This window comes from Homarus americanus, unplaced genomic scaffold (assembly GCF_018991925.1).
Source record: "Homarus americanus isolate GMGI-L3 unplaced genomic scaffold, GMGI_Hamer_2.0 scaffold24694, whole genome shotgun sequence".
Lineage (NCBI taxonomy): Eukaryota > Metazoa > Arthropoda > Malacostraca > Decapoda > Nephropidae > Homarus > Homarus americanus.
This window is the reverse complement of record NW_024732780.1, coordinates 5,611,705-5,631,212: the sequence shown is the minus strand read 5'-3', so window position 1 is coordinate 5,631,212 and position 19,508 is coordinate 5,611,705. Positions and strand designations below refer to the sequence as shown.

The 19,508-nt window shown below is 41.3% G+C and overlaps 1 protein-coding gene across 1 annotated transcript in view; it reads right to left on the bottom strand.

The window, feature by feature from the left end:
• LOC121868989 overlaps positions 1-19,241 on the bottom strand; it is a 21,162-nt gene extending 1,921 nt beyond the window's left edge. Inside the window, exon 1 of the mRNA XM_042370043.1 lies at positions 18,164-19,241. Coding sequence (XP_042225977.1) covers positions 18,164-18,728 — 565 coding nt within the window. The 5' untranslated portion in view covers positions 18,729-19,241. The remainder of the gene's footprint in view (positions 1-18,163) is intronic.
• Positions 19,242-19,508: the final 267 nt, after the last annotated feature.

Here is a 19,508-nt window from a genome sequence, read left to right as displayed (position 1 = left end):
CGGGATTCTCAGGCAGTACTTTTAAACTTCAAATTTAAGGAGGAATAAAGAAGAGATGAACAGGTACATTTTGATAGTTTATTCATTAGCAATTATAGCATGCTTCATTTATCAAAACGAGCAGTTTTAATGAAAAAGCTGTGAATTCTAGAATTTTATTCTTTGCCTTTTTTATATCATAAATTGTAGACTTTCCAATGTCGTATGTTTCCATTAGAACAGTATTGCTCACACCACGTACTAGTTTCTTAATTATTTCAAGTTTGTCACTCAATTTCAACGTGTTCTTCTTTCTCTTCACACAACGAAGTTTATCTACTTTAGGAGCCATTATTATGGGCTTGTACAGTAATCTGTAAATGGAAAGAGTAGGACTCAAAATATTGTTATATTACAATACAATGGTATTCTATTCATACTGTGCTTGATATAATGCATTCACGGAAATGTAATATTTTTGCTAAAATGACGTACGTATTACAGGGAAAAGTGGGATCAAATCGTGACGAAAACAATGACTTTCGCTTTCTTTCGTTCAAAAGATGTTACCGTAATCGCTTTTCGAATGGTTTAGTTAAAAAACTGTTGTATTACAATAATATTCCCTCCTAATTGACTTGAATAAATACTTGAATGGAAATATACAATATTTTTGTTGAAACTACCCTCGTTTCAGTGTAAAGTGTCGTAATAATAAATGGTAAACAATTTGCCTTCGGCACTCGTGTTTCAGTTTATAGGACGTAGAGCGTTTTTACTGAAGGTTTTGTTGTTCCCTTACCCTCAAAAACGTGGATCGAACTATAAACGAGGAATATCATAAATTAACGACTTCTTGGTCAAAAAATCAGGGTCGACCGATAAACGAGGGGGGGTTATAGATGAGTATATACGGTATGTTGTCACAGTTTGATTGCTCGTTTTAAAGTGGCGACCACGTGGTCGCTTGTTGTCGCTGTGCAGCTGTGGCGCTCACGCATGCGCACATACACACAAAAGCCCACTAAAAAATAAAAATAAAAAATAATTAGTTTTCCAAAAGTCCGGATTCTCGGGTGGTCCGGATTTCTGGCATCCGGATTTTTGGACTTTTACTGTAGGAATATATTCGATTTACTTGAAACCATCGATGGTTAGGGTGACAGTGGCGTGTGGTGTAATGGTCAGCACGATCGCCCAGCAAGCGAGAGGATCCGGGTGCGATCCCTGAGCTGGGTGAAACTATGGGCAAGTTTCTTTATGCCTCTGTCTACTCAGCAGTAATTGGAAACCTGGATGTTAATCAATTTGCAGATCGTATTCAGGAGTTATGGTTAGCCAGCGCAGTTGGCGAGTTGTCCGGTCTTCTTGGACTATTCCTTGACATTAGATCATGCAACTCGTTAACATAGGGTGTGGTTATTGTGCTGGCAACAGCTTCTGCACCTTAAAAAATTCACGCCTATGTGGCCCGAGGGCCGGCCATCCTCATAATACGAGGGGCAACCATTATTATTATCAGTTATAAAGTTCTGCCTCTTATTTGGTGGTCAATTAGCCATACTTTTTTATCAATATACTGTACAATAGCACCTTCACATGATATAAATAATATAATAAAAAATTTAAATACTGTACAGGTATTTAATTTAAAACAAAATTCACAAATGCTCACTGAACTGGGCGGGTCTCTGACGTGACACCACCGACACACTATTAAAACCATGCTGTTCAGTATGGTTTTAATAGTGATGCTTCTGAAGCGGGTAGGATAGGCATTTTCTTGGCGGTCTTTTATGGCATTATTGTACCCCATTCAACAGAATGCGTGAGGAGAAAATAAAAGTAATACATTTGCACTAATAAATAAAAAAACAGAAGATATTACTTCATTGCCATCTGTCAATGTTTCACTAGCTACAGATGGGACACAGGAGACTGCAAACAGCTAAGATCTCCCACTCTGCTCCCCCTTCCCTGATCTGTGTGCTAATCCCACACTCGAAGAAATGTTTAATCCCCCTTTTATTTAATCTTATGATAATTATTATTATTACAGTGAACCCTCGCTTTATGCGGACAATTGAAGCCATGGAGGCCCGCGTAAAGCAAGAAACGCGCAAAGTGAACAACATAACAGATGGGATTAACTGAAATAGAGACCAGGCCGACCCCAAAACTCCACTTTTTCACGACACAATACGTACGTTTTAGTAAAAATAACATCTTAACTTTATGATGGTATGCACACACACATAATATAGAAGAGAACAATCAATAAGAGAACAATATACTGTAGGTTAGGTTAGAAAAAATCAAGGTTAGGTTTAACACTTATGTTAGTAGAAGAGATGGGTCGGCATACGGGAATGGAGGCTGGTTCCGAGGCAGAGGGTAAGCTACTGGCCCTCAGGTGAGTCATCATCACTGTCATCCACACTTACCAGTGCCTCCCTGACAAATCCCTCAAAGTCACCATCACTGTCTCTGTCACTATCACTGGCTTGGACTGGCTGTGGTGGGTTGCGGGCGAAGAACTCGGTAATGCTTTGTTGACGGCTAGTGTTGATGTTGTCGTGATACACCTTGATGTAGGGCTCCATAGTCTGCAACAGCTGGGTAGTGAAGACTTCATACCGGTTATCGTCTGGGTCGTCGGTAAGGAGGAGCTTCAGTTTCTTTACACACTCGATGGCACCCCTTACATTACTATGCGATAACTTGCGTTTTTCTTGGGATGACACACCACCTGCCTCTTCACTGACGTCATCATCATCTAACATCTCGTCGGCAGTCACATCAGGATCCCTTATCACCTCTATAATGTCGTTGTTGGTGGTCTCGGAGAAGCCTTTAGCTGTAACACTCTGCGCAGCTTCTCTGGCAAGGTCCACTGCTACTGCAACAGTCTGAACCTCACCAGTCACAGATTGACTCTGCCTCCCACCTAGAATACCTTGCAACACGTCTCCATGCGTGACGAACCGTTGCTACAGACAGCTGATCCCATGCCTCCACCAAGAAGTCCACAGCTTTCTTGACGTTGAATTTTCTCCAAAAGTGTTTCACAAGTACTTCTTGCTCTGCCAACTGTTGTTCCTTGTCCTCTTCGCTCTTGCTATCGGTGTCACCCAGGTTACGCAACTCATCCTTGGAGTTGGTATAGTCGTTCAGGAGCTTAAACTTCTTTGCAGAGAATGCAGCTTTCACACTGCAGATTAATTCTTGGTCCATGGGCTGTATTAATGACGTAGTGTTGGGAAGAAGGAAGACCACTTTTACGTTAGGGTGACGATCCAACAGTAGGGTCGAGTGTCCTGGTGCGTTGTCAAGCAGCAACAAAATCTTGAATGGAACATTCTGTTGTTCACAGAATTTCTTCATGTTGGGAACGAAACAGTCATCAAACCAGGAGAGGGACAGAGTAGAGAACATCCACACCTTACGTGCGGTCAGCCAGTGGACATTGAGCTTGGTCATGTCCATGCTCTTGTAGGCATGTGGCTTGCGTGCTGTGTGGATCACCGATAACTTGAGCTTACAGGTACTGGAGGCATTGGTGGTAAACAGGACAGTGATGCGTTCCTTCTGCAACTTCCGGCCCCGCCACTTGCTGGCAGTCTTGACAACGAAGGTCTTGGAAGGTAGCTTTTTCCAAAAAAGACCAGATTCGTCCATGTTAAACACCTGGTCGTCGGTGTACTGTCCTTCCTCCATAATCTCACGTAAAAACGGAGGAAAATCCCTAGCCGCAAAACGGTCAGCACTTGCTTCTTCACCACCAATGTTAATGTTGGTGATCTTGTTCCTCTTCTTAAACCTCTGCAACCACCTAGAGGAAGCATTGAAGGGTTTGGGCTCTGCAATTCCCATCTTACGTGACACTGCAGCATACAGTTCAGGTGCGTACTCCTTAACTGAGCGCGTGTCTACCGCCATGTTCCGTCTTGCCTGACAAATCAAGTAGCTCACAAGTAATTTCTCCGTTTTGAGAAGCGCCTGGTTGTGGCAATACTTGATCATAGAAGCAAGTGTAGACTTTGTGATGTTCATGTGCTCCTTTATCTTGGCTGCAACCTTCTTGATCGTCCGGATCGTAGATTCGTTAACACCATGCTGGCGTGCAAGATCAACCTGTCTTGTTCCTTTCTCCAACTCTTGGATGATCTTGTATTTAATTTCGTAGCTTAGGGAACGTCATATCTTCTTTGGCTTAGGGCGGCTGGGTCCAGGTAATGCAAGGTTTCTTTGTGGTGGTGGTGGTCTGGTGGAAGCCATTCTTATGGGACAATAGATACCGATATACACGGTGTAGCCGGGAGGGGTGTAACTGACGCGGGTAGGTCAACGGGCTTGAACGCTCCCGCGGTGGAACATGTCATATTACATTAAACCAATCACAGCTAGCGGGGGAGGGAGGTAAGGATGCTTGGCCCAATCACAGTCCGATACGTCATATGACGTCACCGATAACGCAACAAAAACATACACTGCGCAACCTACTCGCGCCGCTTACCCAACATGGCGGGAGAGATGGCAGGAGGTTTGAACCCAAAAATGGCGCGGCGCGAGATGACCGCCAGCCGCTCTCCACGTAAAAGAGTATACGCACCGCTTAAAGTGAGGACCCCGGGTCTAACAAGGTACCAAGTAAACATGGAAACGCGTAAAAGAAAACCGCGTAAAGCGGGGTAATACTATACAGTGAGTTCTGCTATAACGCGTGTTTTGATAACGCGAATTTGCTCTAACGCGATATATGAATTAGGAACGATATTTGTATAACGCGAACGCTTGTTTGCTATAACGCGATTTTTGCTTACTATTTCTCCAATTTTGTGGTACAGTGGGGTATGCTAACGAATCTAATTGGTTCTAGAACCTTGTTTGTTATAGCATTCGTTCGTTATAGGATTAATCCGTTCCAGGCCCCCAAATACAACCACTTAACACTGAAAAATATAATATAAAATTGTAAAAATTGTAAAAAAGTGCATAAATATGCATCTAAACCCCTGAAATAAAGAATATCATTAATATTTGTAATAAAAAAACAATAAATTAGAAAAAAACAAAAAAAAAATTAAATAATGTTCGTTGTAGGAGTTTCGTTCGTTATAGCATACCCCACTGTATTAACTGTGAATATAGTAAAGAATATCAACGAGAAGCGTTCTGGTGATAGAATTCCCGGTGATGATCGTGAATGAAAGGATATAACACTTGAAGAGAAGCTCGATTTTATCAACCTCAAAATCACCCTTCTCCCCCATCAACTAAAGTGTTACATTTACTGTATGATTTCATTATTAGATATGAATGTAACATTTATTTAGACTGTGCTATCCTTTGTATTAGGCTAACTACTAAATTTTTTCGATTTCGAGTAATCTGCACCTAACCCTATTTTCTCCATAAGCCCTGTTATTTCTATTACCCGATTTTCTATAACACGATATTTTACATGAACACAATTATCGCGTTATAGGAGAACTACCTGTACTTTTTTTTTTGCACATTTTGTGTGCATGTAACAGAGTAAGAAAAAAGCTGTTTAAAAAAAAAGTTTTTGTGATAAAGGCCTGAATGCGACATCAACAACCCAGCCATCTCCACCCCTCGAGAGTTGACATTTGTTTACTAAAACTGTTTTTTTTAGAAAAAAAAAACCGATTTTGTTCAATCCAGAATAAGACGTCTAGCTTTGATTACTCGAGCAGGAGGCGGAGAGGGAGGTGACATTGCATATAAGGTTCCGCTAGCTAAGGTCCAGATAATACAGTTAATTATAAACCTGTTTGGAATATTTTCCTGAATAGGAAACATTTACTGGAAGGTAAAATTATAAGCTACATAACCCATGTCGGAATTCTCACTTTATTTTGATACGGGAGAAGAAGGTCCTGGTTGTGGAGATGGACGAGGTGGAGGAAGAGACCCCAGATGAAGATAGCTGTTTTGAAAACTTTTTGAAGATTTTCAAAAGCCCACTTCTTTGATCTGACTGAGGCTCATATGCCACAAAAAGGCCACAGACCCTGCATATTTCCTGGTGTCATGTGCTAAAAATTTCTTGCCAGGGTCTGCTTGATTCACTAACTGAGATAAATATTTTATCATTTGACTAAGAGACAATTTCTTACCATCTTGTGATAAGAATACATAGGGGCCTCGATTAGGGAATTTGGTTTACCACTCTTGAAGGTTCTTAACTGGGCACAATATATGAGGAACCCTTGTCTCATCCATGGGCCATTTTATCCGGATAGGTTGAACTTGAAAATCCTCCCTTTCATTTTTTTTTTTTAGAATCTCCATAGGAAATAGTGACATTTTCCTCAGAAAATACCAATAATTATGGATTATTGAAAATTGCAATCAGCTCACTGATTCTTATACCTGTTGCTATTGCTAGGAGGACGGCTGCTTTCTGGAGCAACTTGTCCCTGGTCAGATTTATATTGTAGGTAGGCCCAATAAGAAAGTTAGTTACTTTATCTAGCTTTATCTAGTGACCAAGGTGGGATTCTTTTAGGCCAAGGGGGTCTCTGAATGAAAAAGGATGATCTGAGCATTTGATAAATTCTGGGGTTCAAAGTAATGTTAAAACCCCATGCCAGAGGGTCAACCAATGTTGATTTATACGTTGCAATTGTAGAACAATGAAGGCCTTTTAACTCTGAACAGGAAATCCTAAATTTCCAACACCACTGTTTTCGACAATGTGTCTGGAGCAGTTAACAAATATTGTTGAAAAAGGCTCCAATCTTTCTCATACTGTATAGAAGTTTGGGGGCCTATGACCTGCTATCACTTGGTTAACTTTATTGGAATTACCCAACAATCTATTTAAACTTCTTTTGAGAAACTCCAAGCATGAAGTGCCAAGGATGTCTCGAACTGAGGGTGCAGTACCTGGTCTAGACAGTCCTGTTGCAATCGTAGTGGATGCGGGCACCATTCTAACAGATCCAGACACCATGGTTGTAGGAACCAGTGCAGTGCAATTAAGAGGACCTTTCCCTGGAAGGATCTGAGTTTGTGAACCACTTTGGACAACATTTTCACAGATGGGAACAGATAAATTGAATTCCAAAGGTTCCAATCTAGGACTAGAGCATTTCCTAGAATATTCGATCGTTCCAGAGAAGCATAAATTGGCAGCTTTTGATTGCTTTGTGAGGCAAAGAGATCTATTTGTGGAGACCCAAACCTCCTCTCTAGACTCGTGAACTTCGATGGCTTTAGGGACCATTCTGTTTCCGTCGACACTGGCCTGAGACGGGACAACGCATCTAACCAATTGTTTTGCACTCCCAGTAAGTGAGTTGCCTTGAGGTATAGTTTTCGTGTTACACAAACCTTGAAAATTTTTTCTGACAGTGTAAGAAGAGTCCAAGATCTGGTTGAGCCTTGATGATTGAGAAAAAACACTGCCACTGTGTTATCCATGGCAAACAGAATCATCACGTTTTCGAAGTTTAGGTTCACCAACAAAAAGAATAGGACTACTGATAATTCTTTGATGTTTATGTGTTGGTCCCGAAAGGAGTTGCTTCACTTCCCTTGACGAATGGTATCCCCATCCTATCTCGGACGCGTCCGTACAAACGACCAAGTCTGTTTGAGGGGAAACCAGGGTGATGGTCTGATTAGATTGTCCAACCTTGTCCACCATGACAGATAATTCTTGATCTGAATTGGAAGAGAAGAAGCAATATTTCTGTTCCTGTGAAGCAACTTCGACCCGAGATGAGTTAGTTGCTTTTTCCTTAACGTGCCCAAGGGAACTACTATGGTGGCAAAATTCAGCAGACCCAATAGCTTTTCCCAATTGTGCCAAGAAACATTTTGCTTTACACAGAAGGCCTCTACTTGGGTTATCATATATGTTATCTTTGCTTCTGGTAGACTGACTGACTGCTGACTGGTGTCCCACTGGAGACCTAACCAATCTAGTTCCTGACATGGTAGGAGATTTGATTTGACCCAGTTTATCTTTAATCCTAGGTTCTGAAACACTACTAGCGTACATTGGGTCACCCTTTGACAGTCTTTGAAAGTGTTTCCCACTATCAGCCAATTGTCTAGATAAGCAAAAGTTCTTATGCCCTTCGCTGCAAGGATCTCTCTGGGGAAGTTTGCCAGTTTTGTAAACACTTTTGGCACAATTGTCAGACCGAATGGCACCACTGTGAATTGATAACTTACATCCCCCACTGCAAACAATAGAAACTTTCTGTACCTGGGAGTAATAGGCACCCTCGAGATCCACCTTTGAGATCCAAGCATTGGGCGGAAGTAGATGCCTCAGATGGTCGAAAGTGAGCATCTTGAAACGGGTCCAACTAATTACCCAAATGTAGCCAAATATAGCCGGAATGAAGTCAAATAATGGTCCTAGCTGAATAAATCGGACTGCCAATCACTTCTCGACTAGTATTTGGTGTCAGAAAGTAAAAAAAAAATTGGAAAACTTACTTTAATCTGAGTTAATAGATCGCGTGCACGTACCGACGGAGCGAGGAATTACCCAAATGTACCCAAATATAGCCGGAATGAAGTCACATAATGGTCCTAGATGAATAAATCGGACTGCCAATCACTTCTCGACTAGTATTTGGTGTCACAAAGTCACAAAAAATTGGTAAACTTAATTTAATCTGAGTTAATAGATCGAGTGCATGTACCTAACCTAATCTAACCTAACCTAACCTAACCTAACCTAATCTAATCTAATCTAATCTAATCTAATCTAACCTAACCTAACCTAACACAACTCAGATTAAATTAAGTTTACCAATTTTTTTTGACTTTATGACACCAAATAATAATCGAGAAGTGATTCATAGCCCGAATTACGCTTGTATGACCATCATTTGACTTCATTGCGGCTACATTTGGGTAATTCCTCGCTCCGTCGGTACATGCATGCGATCTATTAACTCAGCTTAAAGTAAGTTTTCCAATTTTTTGTGACTTTCTGATACCAAATACTAGTCGAGAAGTGATTGGCAGTCCGATTTATTCATCTAGGACCATTATTTGACTTCATTCCGGCTATATTTGGCTACATTTGAGTACATTTGGGTAATTAGTCGGACCGTCTTGAAACTTCTTATGGTAGTGAACTTGTTCAGGACGGACATATCTAAGATCCACCTCAACTTGTTGCGTTTCTTGGGGACTGGGTAACATGCAGGACATGAAACACTTCTCTAACTGCAACAGTTCTATCACACCTCTGTTTAATAGTTGAGATACATATTCTGTGAGAAATGGGGTTGGTTTCTGACCCCTTTTTGGTAACACTAGGGGAGGGCGCCTCAACCAAGTCCATGTGGGGCCCATATTGAAGAAGCCCACCTGTTTTCCCAGTCCCCCAGACGACCCAACTGTCTGGCTTCATTGGGAGGGAGTGGTCGCTGATGTGGTGGAATAAGATCTCCTTCCACTTCTGAACAAATGGCCACCCCTGCTATGTCTCAAATTGTTTTTTCCTCTAAAGTTTCCATTAGGTTGATGACTGAACTGTGCAGCTACTCCTTCCTCTCTGATCTCCCTGAAATTTCCAAAAGGTCTGAGAACTCCTGGGGACTGTAATATGAATAGTTTGCTCAACAGCTGATCTCTACTAACTAATGCTTGTTCCTCAAACACTGCAGGGGAAAGAGGGGAAAAATGTAGCAATAAATAAGCACTACCACTCAAAGCATTATTAGTGGCTTACTTCCTTAGTTGGGCTTTCAGTTTCAGGGCTTTCAGCAACATCTCCACGAATGAATTGTACAGAGAATATGGAATCCCTTGGATAGCAGCAGCAAAACGTCTGTCTATTTCTGAACTGTCCTCATAGTCCAGCACAAACTTAGTCAATGACTGACACATCATGATTGCAGACTAAATGTCTGCTGCCAACTTCCTAAATTTGAACTCTTCAAGCAACAGCACAGAAGCAACTGGTTTCAAATTTATTTCATAACTTATGTCAGTATATTTTGGAGCCAACAAATACTGGAAAGTTCATATAGGTAACTATTTTTATCAGTGCATTGGAACTTCAAAAAACTGATCTTGTGAGCATTCCTATCTGAGGGAGTGAATGTTAAATCCTTCAATATGTTAGCCCAGACTTCATCTATTTCAGAGTCATTTTGGGGCAAATTTCAGGCCAAAGAGATTGTTGTAACACAGTGGTTCTCAACCTTGTTTGCCCCATGCACCCCTTTCACCATATGTCAGAATGTCATTCCCCCCTCCTTTCCAAGATTGTCTGCCTCAAAAAGTGCATTCCAAATAATATGCATATAATACTGAAAATCCTTTATTTTTCCATATTAGTATCAGTTCCCCCCCCCCCTGAAAACCTGAGGGGGGAAATTCCCCCCTGGTTGAGAACCCCTGTTGTAACAGCCTCATAAGAACAATGAATGATGACCCACAATTGCCTTGCCTTCCTGTTTCTTTGTAAGCGCTGGGAAATCAAGAAGTTTAGAAACATTTTCATAAAATACCTTGAATAAGGAATCCACAGACTCAGATGTGGTTGAAAATAAAGAAGACGTGGATCTTGCCAATGTTACCCAAGGTCTGTTTGGATCATCCTTCCATTTAATGTTCTCAATCAGCTGAATGGGCATCAACAGCAGCCTGATTCCACACGTAGTAACCAACACTTTTGCCCCAGGTGGAAGAGGTTGCCAAGATGGGGACAGGATGAAGTCAGTCTCAACAGGTTCTCCCTGCCCTAGTGACTGAACACTATTCGTACCAACTTCCTCATCCTGATCCTTGAATCCACTAAAATTAGGTTGACTAGGTAGAGGTTTTTGCAACCTTCCTACTGCCTCATTATCTTGAATACCCAATAAGCTACTTTTCTTAGCAGAAGCAGGTTGGTCTAACTGGGGATTAGTCTCTTACCTATCACCCATAAGCTTAAACTTTCTGCCCACTTGGGATCGTTCCAGTGTTTTACATTTACAAATTTACTCTTTAAGGCCTTATTCCATCTATTTTTAATTTGACTTTTCAAAAAACCCACCTTTACTCCTGCAGCTTGATTAATTCTAAAAATTATGTTACAGTATATCAAACTGCACAATCCAATGGTGAGAAACACAGCTGCTATTTATGCAAGCCAAATGAGGATCTAAATTAGTAATCTAAGTAGCCCTACATCCTTGATAATTACATGTAGTATGGTCCCCTTGGGTCATAGGTGAACATATTACTACCGAATTCACATCCTCTAGTGACGAAGACTTTCTTGTCTGCAGTGTTTTTTTTTCTTTTTTTTTTCAGGGATTAGCCCACCCCGGCACAGGTCACGAACCCACATTGGGGCCTGGGGGGCAAAAATGTAATACTGTACAGGTAATAATAATAATAATAATAATAATAATAATAATAATAATAATAATAATAATAATAATAATAATAATAATAATAATAATAATAATAATAATAGTAATAATAGTAATAATAATAATAATAATAATAATAATAATACAGTGGTCCCTCGGTTAACGAACGGTTCGATTAAAAAAATTTTGGTTAACGAATTCACTCTCATTAGGATTTTCAATTCGGTTAACGAACAAAACTTCGATTAATGAAATCCTTACAACAAACACGTTTTGTTATGTGCATCAGCTGATCGGCTAGTCCGCCAATTAATCGGATCTATGTATACATTCGTTTCCAGTGGAGTAAATATCAAAAAGGTTGTATTCTTTAATATTTTTGCTTTTTTTTATATTAAAATTATTACTCATTTTAAAATTTAGTTAACATATTGATAATATATGCAGTACAGGAAATTACAGTGAACCCTCACTTTACGCGGTTAATTCAACCCACAGCGGCCCGCGTAAAGTGAGAAACACGTAAAGTGAACAACATACATATGGGATTAATTGAAATAGAGACCGGGCCGACCCCCAAACTCCACTTTTTCAGAAACAATACCTACGTTGTAGTAAAAATAACTTCTTAATTTTATGATGGTATGCACACACAATTAATAATTAAGAGAAATATCAATAATATTAGGTTTTTTAACACTTACATTAGTAGAAAAGATGGCTGGGCACACGGGGGTGGGGGGTTGGTTCCGAGGCAGAGGGCAGATTATTGGCCCTCACACTTGTATCAATTGTATCACTATCCACCACAGAGGCTTGCAGGGCCTCTTTGTCAAACCCCTCAAAGTCCATATAAGTCCATATCCTCACTATCATTATCACTATCACTGACTTGGGCCGGCTGTGGTGGGTGGCGGGTGAAGAACTCGGTAATGTTTTGATGACTGGGCGACCTTGTGCGCACCCTGCTTGCGCCGCTCTCCGCGTAAAAGGGTACACACACCGCGGAAAGTGAGCATTCTGGTTTCGACAGGGTACCGCGTAAACGTGGAAACGCGTAAAGTGGGACCGCGTAAAGCGAGGGTTGACTGTAGTTTTTTGTGCGCCCATCAGCAGCTTGACTCACCCGCCAAAAAGCGTCAGTTTAACTTTGTTTACAGTGGAATGAACATCGAGTTTGTTGGTCTCTTGAATATTTTTTTAATTTTTACATTAAAATTATTGGTCATTCTGAAATTTAGTAAACATATTGATAATATACAATGCAGAAATTATTATTTAACACGAAGAAAGCATAAGAACCAATGCACTCTGTAAAGGATATGGCATGTCATCATCAACTGCTTCTACAATCAGCTGTTTGATATGTAAACAAAGCTGCCGGGAATACGACATACTGTACAAACCTCAAAGTAAGTTCCAGTGAAAGAGTGTTCGAGGTAAATGATAGGGTGAGAGTTAGGAACATGGCTAAAGGTGATGGTACTGTACATGCAAAGTGGATAACTGGTGTCATTGACAAGGTATGTGGATCTAGGACATATTTAGTGAAATGTGGTAACTCTATTGAGATATGTTCATGTGGATCACATCATTCAGGCACATGACGAGATGAATGTAGCACCAGAACATGATGATAAACTTGACACAGTTTCAGATGATCATCATCATGATGATGTCAAAGATGATGTTACCCAGCATCCACTCACTGTGTCAACTGATTGTAGTGATGATATGTCTGTCACTGATAATGCACAGAGTGCAAGTGAAACCCCTGTAAAACTTGATGGAGGGAATAGTCCTAGAAGATCAAACAGAGTTAGGAGACCTCTAATTAAATTAGACCTCTAATTATCTGAATTGTGAACAGGCCTTTCAAAACCGTTTAGTTAGGAAGTTATATTTGTTGTGTTCTATTCCCTTCTTCCCTGCCATATGTAATTCTGTAAGTTTTGTTTATTTAGAATTTGTAGCAGCCATGCTCTCTTTTGAAAGGGAGAAATAGTGTTATATATGTGTATGTTTATATGCTGCCTTTATTGATTATACTATATACATAATATATTATGTTACTTCTTACCAAAGTCAGAAAGTGTTTAGGCTTGTGTAAACATGAAATGTGTTAGGCACGTCGTGCGAATAACAGAGAATAAACGCTCTAGGTAGACCGACCATGTGACCTGTCATTCTCCCTTTAAATAATGCAAGATACTTCACGAGTGAAAATGAGTAGGGACCCATTGAGGGAGAACAGAAATATATCCGATGTCCTCCCTCGAGGGAAGAAGGAATCATCAACGATAGCTCTAAATAACATCTTCCTCTCGTCAGGGTTATCAAACTACTGCCCAGAATAGGTGGCCAGAGAGCCGGTTACTTAATCCTTAGCTCACCACCAAGTGACGCGACTTCCCGTGGGCACACCTTATCACGTGCTCTGAACATGTACCTCATAGCTAGTGGATAGTTACAGGGGGTGATGGAGTACAGTATATAAAATTAAAGTACGATCCCACATTTATATAAAAACAAAGGGGCTATTACATCGCTTAGTCACACCTTCCGAGCTCTGCGAGGAATAAACTAATCGCGCAGAAAAATCCTAAACATATACCTAACCATGTTACACGCATATGTGTATAAACACTAAATTGGGGCAGCTGACACCTGCAGTTGAACAGCTACTCAAGCCTTAGTCTGAAATGCCTTATAGGAAAGTATATTATGTACAATGGCAAAATTGGAAGATTCTGACTTACAAAAAAAAAAATATTACTGCCAATATCAACATAATAGTGGAAATTGTTAACTTGGGTATAGTAAATCCCATAATACATGGCAGAAATAAATCTTGCCTATTTCGTGTTTAAGTACGCACCTTCTTTGCAATGTTCAACTTTTGCTATAAAATAATCACGCTGGATGAATGAGTGTGTGGTGCTTGAGACACTCTTCGAGGAAACATTCACCTTTGAGGAGAGCAATGGTACTGAGTTGCGAAGGGTTCTACAACGAAATAGCTTTAGATTCACAAAACAATAAAAATCACTAGCAAAATAAAATGGCAAAAATAAATCTTGCCTACTTCGTGATTAAGAACGCACCTTCTTAGCAATGTACAACTTTTGCTATAAAATAATCACGCTGGATGAATGAGTGTGTGGTGCCTGAGACACTCTTCTCCAAAACATTCACCTTTGAGGGCAACAATGGTACAGTTGTGAAGGGTTCTACCACGGTATGGCTGAAAATTTACAGTCTGTGATAATATCATTGTAGAACTGTCATATTTGCAGTTTGAAAAAAATGTGTCAATAACATTACCATTAATAACATTACAGTTAACCCTCACTTTACGCGGTCCCGCATTCCGCGTTTCCACGTTTACGCGGTGCCTTGCCAGAACCTAACGTGCTCACATTACGCGGTATGTGAACCCCATTACGAGGAGTGTGTCCGGCGCGACGCTATTTTTAGATTCGACCCACCCGCCACCCGCCCGCCTGTGCTCCTCGCCTCTCCCTCCTCCTCCCTCCGCTTGGGCAAGCCGCGTGGTAAGGTTGCGCAGTGTGTGTCTTTGTTGCGTTATCACTGACGTCATATGACGTATTGGACTGTGATTGGCCATGCATCCCTACCCCCCTCTGCTGCTAGCTGTAATTGGCTTAAAGTATTATGACGTGTCCACCCGGGGAAGGGAGGGAGGGAGGAAAGACGACTCTTGACCTAGCCGCGGCAGTTTCATCCCTCAAGGCCACACCGTGTAAACGTGCATCCATTGTTCCGTAAAATGGCTTCCGCCGGACCACCACCACCCCCAGAGAGAAACCTTTCCTTACCTGGACCCAGCGGCACTAAGCCAAAGAAGACACGACGTTCCTTAAGCTACGAGGTGAAGTATACCATCATCCAAGAGTTGGAGAAAGGAACAAGGCAGGTTGATTTGGCGTGCCAGCATGGTGTGAATGAATCTACGATTCGAACAATAGAGAAGGATGCAGCCAAGATAAAGGAGCACATGAAGATCACAAAGTCTACAGGTGCTTCTATGATCAAGTATTTTCACAACCAGGTGCTTCTCAAGACAGAAAAATTACTTGTAAGGTACTTGGTGCGTCAGGCGCGACGGAACATGGCGGTCGACACGCGCTCTGTTAAGGACTACGCACGTGAACTGTACATGGCAGTGGCACAAAAGATGGGAATTACAGAGCCCAAACCCTTTAATGCTTCCTCTGGGTGGTTACAGAGGTTTAAGATCCGGAACAAGATCACCAATATAAACATTGGTGGTGAAGAAGCGAGTGCTGACCGTGCTGCGGCTAGGGAATTTCCTCCGTTTTTACGTGAGATTATGGAGGAAGGACAGTACAGTGACGACCAGGTGTTTAACATGGACGAATCTGGTCTTTTCTGGAAAAAGCTACCTTCCAAGTCCTTCGTTGTAAAGAATGCCAGCAGGATTCGGGGCCGGAAGATGCAGAAGGAACGCATCACCGTCCTGTTTACCACCAATGCCTCCGGTACCTGTAAGCTCAAGTTATCGGTGATCCACACAGCACGCAAGCCACATGCCTACAAAACCATGGACATGACCAAGCTAAATGTCCACTGGCTGACCGCACGTAAGGCGTGGATGTTCTCTACACTGTCCCTCTCCTGGTTTGATGACTGTTTTGTTCCCGATGTAAAGAAATTCTGTGAGCGACAGAATGTGCCATTCAATATTTCGTTGCTGCTGGACAACGCACCAGGACACTCGCCCCTACTGATAGATTGTCACCCCAACGTAAAAGTGGTCTTCCTTCCTCCCAACACTACGTCTATATTACAGCCCATGGACCAAGAGTTAATCTGTAATGTAAAAGCTGCATTCTCAACAAAAAAATTCAAACTCCTGAACGACTACACCATCACCAGGGAAGAGTTGCGTAACCTGAGTGACACCACCACCGATAGCAAGAGCGAAGAAGATGAGGATCAACAGTTGGCACAGCAAAAAATACTGTTCAAACAATTCTGGAGAGTATTTAACATCAAGAAAGCTGTGGACTTCTTGGTGGAGTCATGGGATCAGCTGTCTATTGCTACAATTCGTCACGCATGGAGACATGTGTTGCATGGAATACCAGGTGAGAGGAGGAGTCAATCTGTGACTGGTGAGGTTCAGAATGTTGCAGTAGCAGTGGACCTTGCCAGAGAAGCTGCGCAGACTGTTACAGTTCCAGGCTTCTCCGAGACCACCAACGACGACATCCTGGAGGTGATCAGAGATCCTGAAGTGACTGCCGACGAGATGTTGGAAGAAGATCACGTCAGTGAAGAGGAGGAAGAAGGTGCGTCATTCTCCGAAGAACACAGTTTAACTCATAGTGATATTAAGGGTGCCATGGAGTGTGCAGAGAAAATGAAGTCCTTCCTTTCCCGCGACAATGACGATGACCGCTATGAAGTCTTCCATACCCGGCTGGTGCAGGCTATGGAGCCGTACATCACGGTGTATCACGACAACATAAACACCAGCCGTCAAAAAAGCATAACCGAGTTCTTCGCCCGCAACCCACCACAGCCAGCCCAAGCCAGTGATAGTGACAGTGAAGATGACTTTGAGGGATTTGTCAGGGAAGCCCTGACAACTGTAAGTGACAGTGATGATGCTTCACCTAGTAATGGTGATTCACCTGAGGGCCAGTAATCTGCCCTCTGCCTCGGAACCAGCCTCCATCCCCGTATGCCGACCCATCTCTAAGTTTTAGTTTTTCTAACCTAACCTTTATTTTTCCTATGTTAACCTTTATTTTTCCTAACCTAACCTCTTCTATATTACTTGTTTTTTCATACCATCATAAAGTTAAGATAAAATTTTTACTACAACATAGTTGCGTGTCGTCAAAAAGTGGAGTTTGGGGGTCGGCCCGGACTCCATTTCAATTAATCCCATATGTTATGTTATTCACTTTACGCGGGACCCTCCGGGTTACATTAACCGCGTAAAGTGAGGGTTAACTATATTAACCTGACATATTTGCATTTTGAACATTATTATAAAACTATCATATTTGTAGTTTAAAAAGATGTGTCTATGACATCATTAAAATTAATATAAAACTATCATATTTGTACTGTATAACAAGCAGAAATGGATAATAGCAACACAATTGAATTTAATTGATTTTATGTAGTTTTCAGTCTTCGTCTGTGAGATGTTAACGACGCATCACGCATGCTCTATTGACTGACGTCACCCAGTCATGACCAATGATGTATCAATATCATCACGAGAATTTTTTTCGACCAATCACATTTAATTTTTTCGAAGGAAGCAGTCTGGGTAATTTCATTGACCAGTCTAACAATGGCCGTGGTGAAGGTTGGTTGTCATTTGCGCTCCTACAATTATTTTAAGTTTATTGCCGAGTTTTACGAGGCGATTATTCTATCCAATTCTTACGTATCCTTGGTCCTTCCACTTCTAACTAAGGTATTGTACTTTCGGACATGGCGCGTCCCAAAAGTTTTAACTAATGAAAAATTTAGGTTAGTTTAAGCTTGGCCTACCGGGGTTCTGGGGGCAAAGCTGTCGGCTAGGGGTTAGGTTTGGTTAGGATAGATGACTCAGGCTCTCTCCTATTATTGTTGGGGAAATTTCCGCCAAATTGAAGGTCAGATTCGTTTAAAACACCCGAAAATACACTGGAGAAACATATTGGTCAATCCCTAGGGACTCATGTCCTTAAGTAAAATTTACCAAAAGCTGTAAACATGTCAATGGACCAACATCAACTATATAAATACAGATAACAACAATAAGCTCATACCACAGATGGGGGTCTGGAGTAAGTTGTTCCTTGATGTGTCCAGCGTCTGGGCTGGATGGGGGACTAAATAGACCAGGCCTGAAGCTTTATCAGTTACAAGACAGAACATATCCTGAGCTTGGGTCTGTTCAGTGGTAGAGATCTGTGACACATCCTGAGCTTGGGTCTGTTCAATGGTAGAGATCTGTGACACATCCTGAGCTTGGGTCTGTTCAATGGTAGAGATCTGTGACACATCCTGGGCTTTGGTCTCTTCAATGGTAGAGATCTGTGACACATCCTGAGCTTGGGTCTCTTCAATGGTAGAGATCTGTGACACATCCTGGGCTTGGGTCTCTTCAATGGTAGAGATCTGTGACACATCCTGGGCTTGGGTCTGTCCAATGGTAGAGATCTGTGACACATCCTGGGCTTTGGTCTGTCCAATGGTAGAGATCTGTGACACATCCTGGACTTGATACGGGTAAGAGTAACCTGGGATAGTAGCACCTTCACTGTCATTGGAATTACTTGAACTATATTGTTCATTATACAACTCAAGTGTATATGACATGTTTCCCTCCATTACCAGAACAGTCCACCACGACCACTTGCGAGTATAAATTCGATTCTTGATTTAGAACTTCTTAGGCTTATTATTTAGGCTTGCAGTTGTCATTTACACTAGCTTTGAAAGTTTGTTCAGCATTAACATGTGTATCACCGTAAGCTTCTTGTTTTTTTTTAACTTATTACTGGCACAACTTGATATATCGGTAAAAGGGCGAATCTCTACGACTTGAGGCTGATGAGTCATATTTTTCGAGGAACTGAATCAGAGGAACACGTAAGAAGGGCGGTCAGTCCGTAATGGTTTTGTTTACGTACGAGAATATATTATATTACTTTACCATTCATATTGTTGTATCTACATGTATATCGTATTGTACACCCCAATAACAGTAACACCTACTGTATTTATTTCGTGTTCTTTGTATAATTTGTAATTATATACTGATTTTTTTTGTAATTATTGTTTAAATTTCAGGAGATAACTCATATCACTGTAAGAATTGTGAACTCTTAGAACAATCCGCGGTGTGTTGTGACGGCACCAGGGAAACTATATACGAAGAAGCCTCTCTTAAGGCTACTTAATGTATGTCCCTGTATTGCGCGCCTGACCACTAGATGGCAATGATTAAATGGCAGAAACGGTCAATTCATCGTATAACACTGTTGGTCTTTATTTCGATATTAAAAATAGGTTTTTCATATGTATTTTGATGAGTTTCGAACGAATTTGATATTCATTTCCACTGGAAATCACGTGTTTTTTACATACCCTCCCCACCCAACAATCATA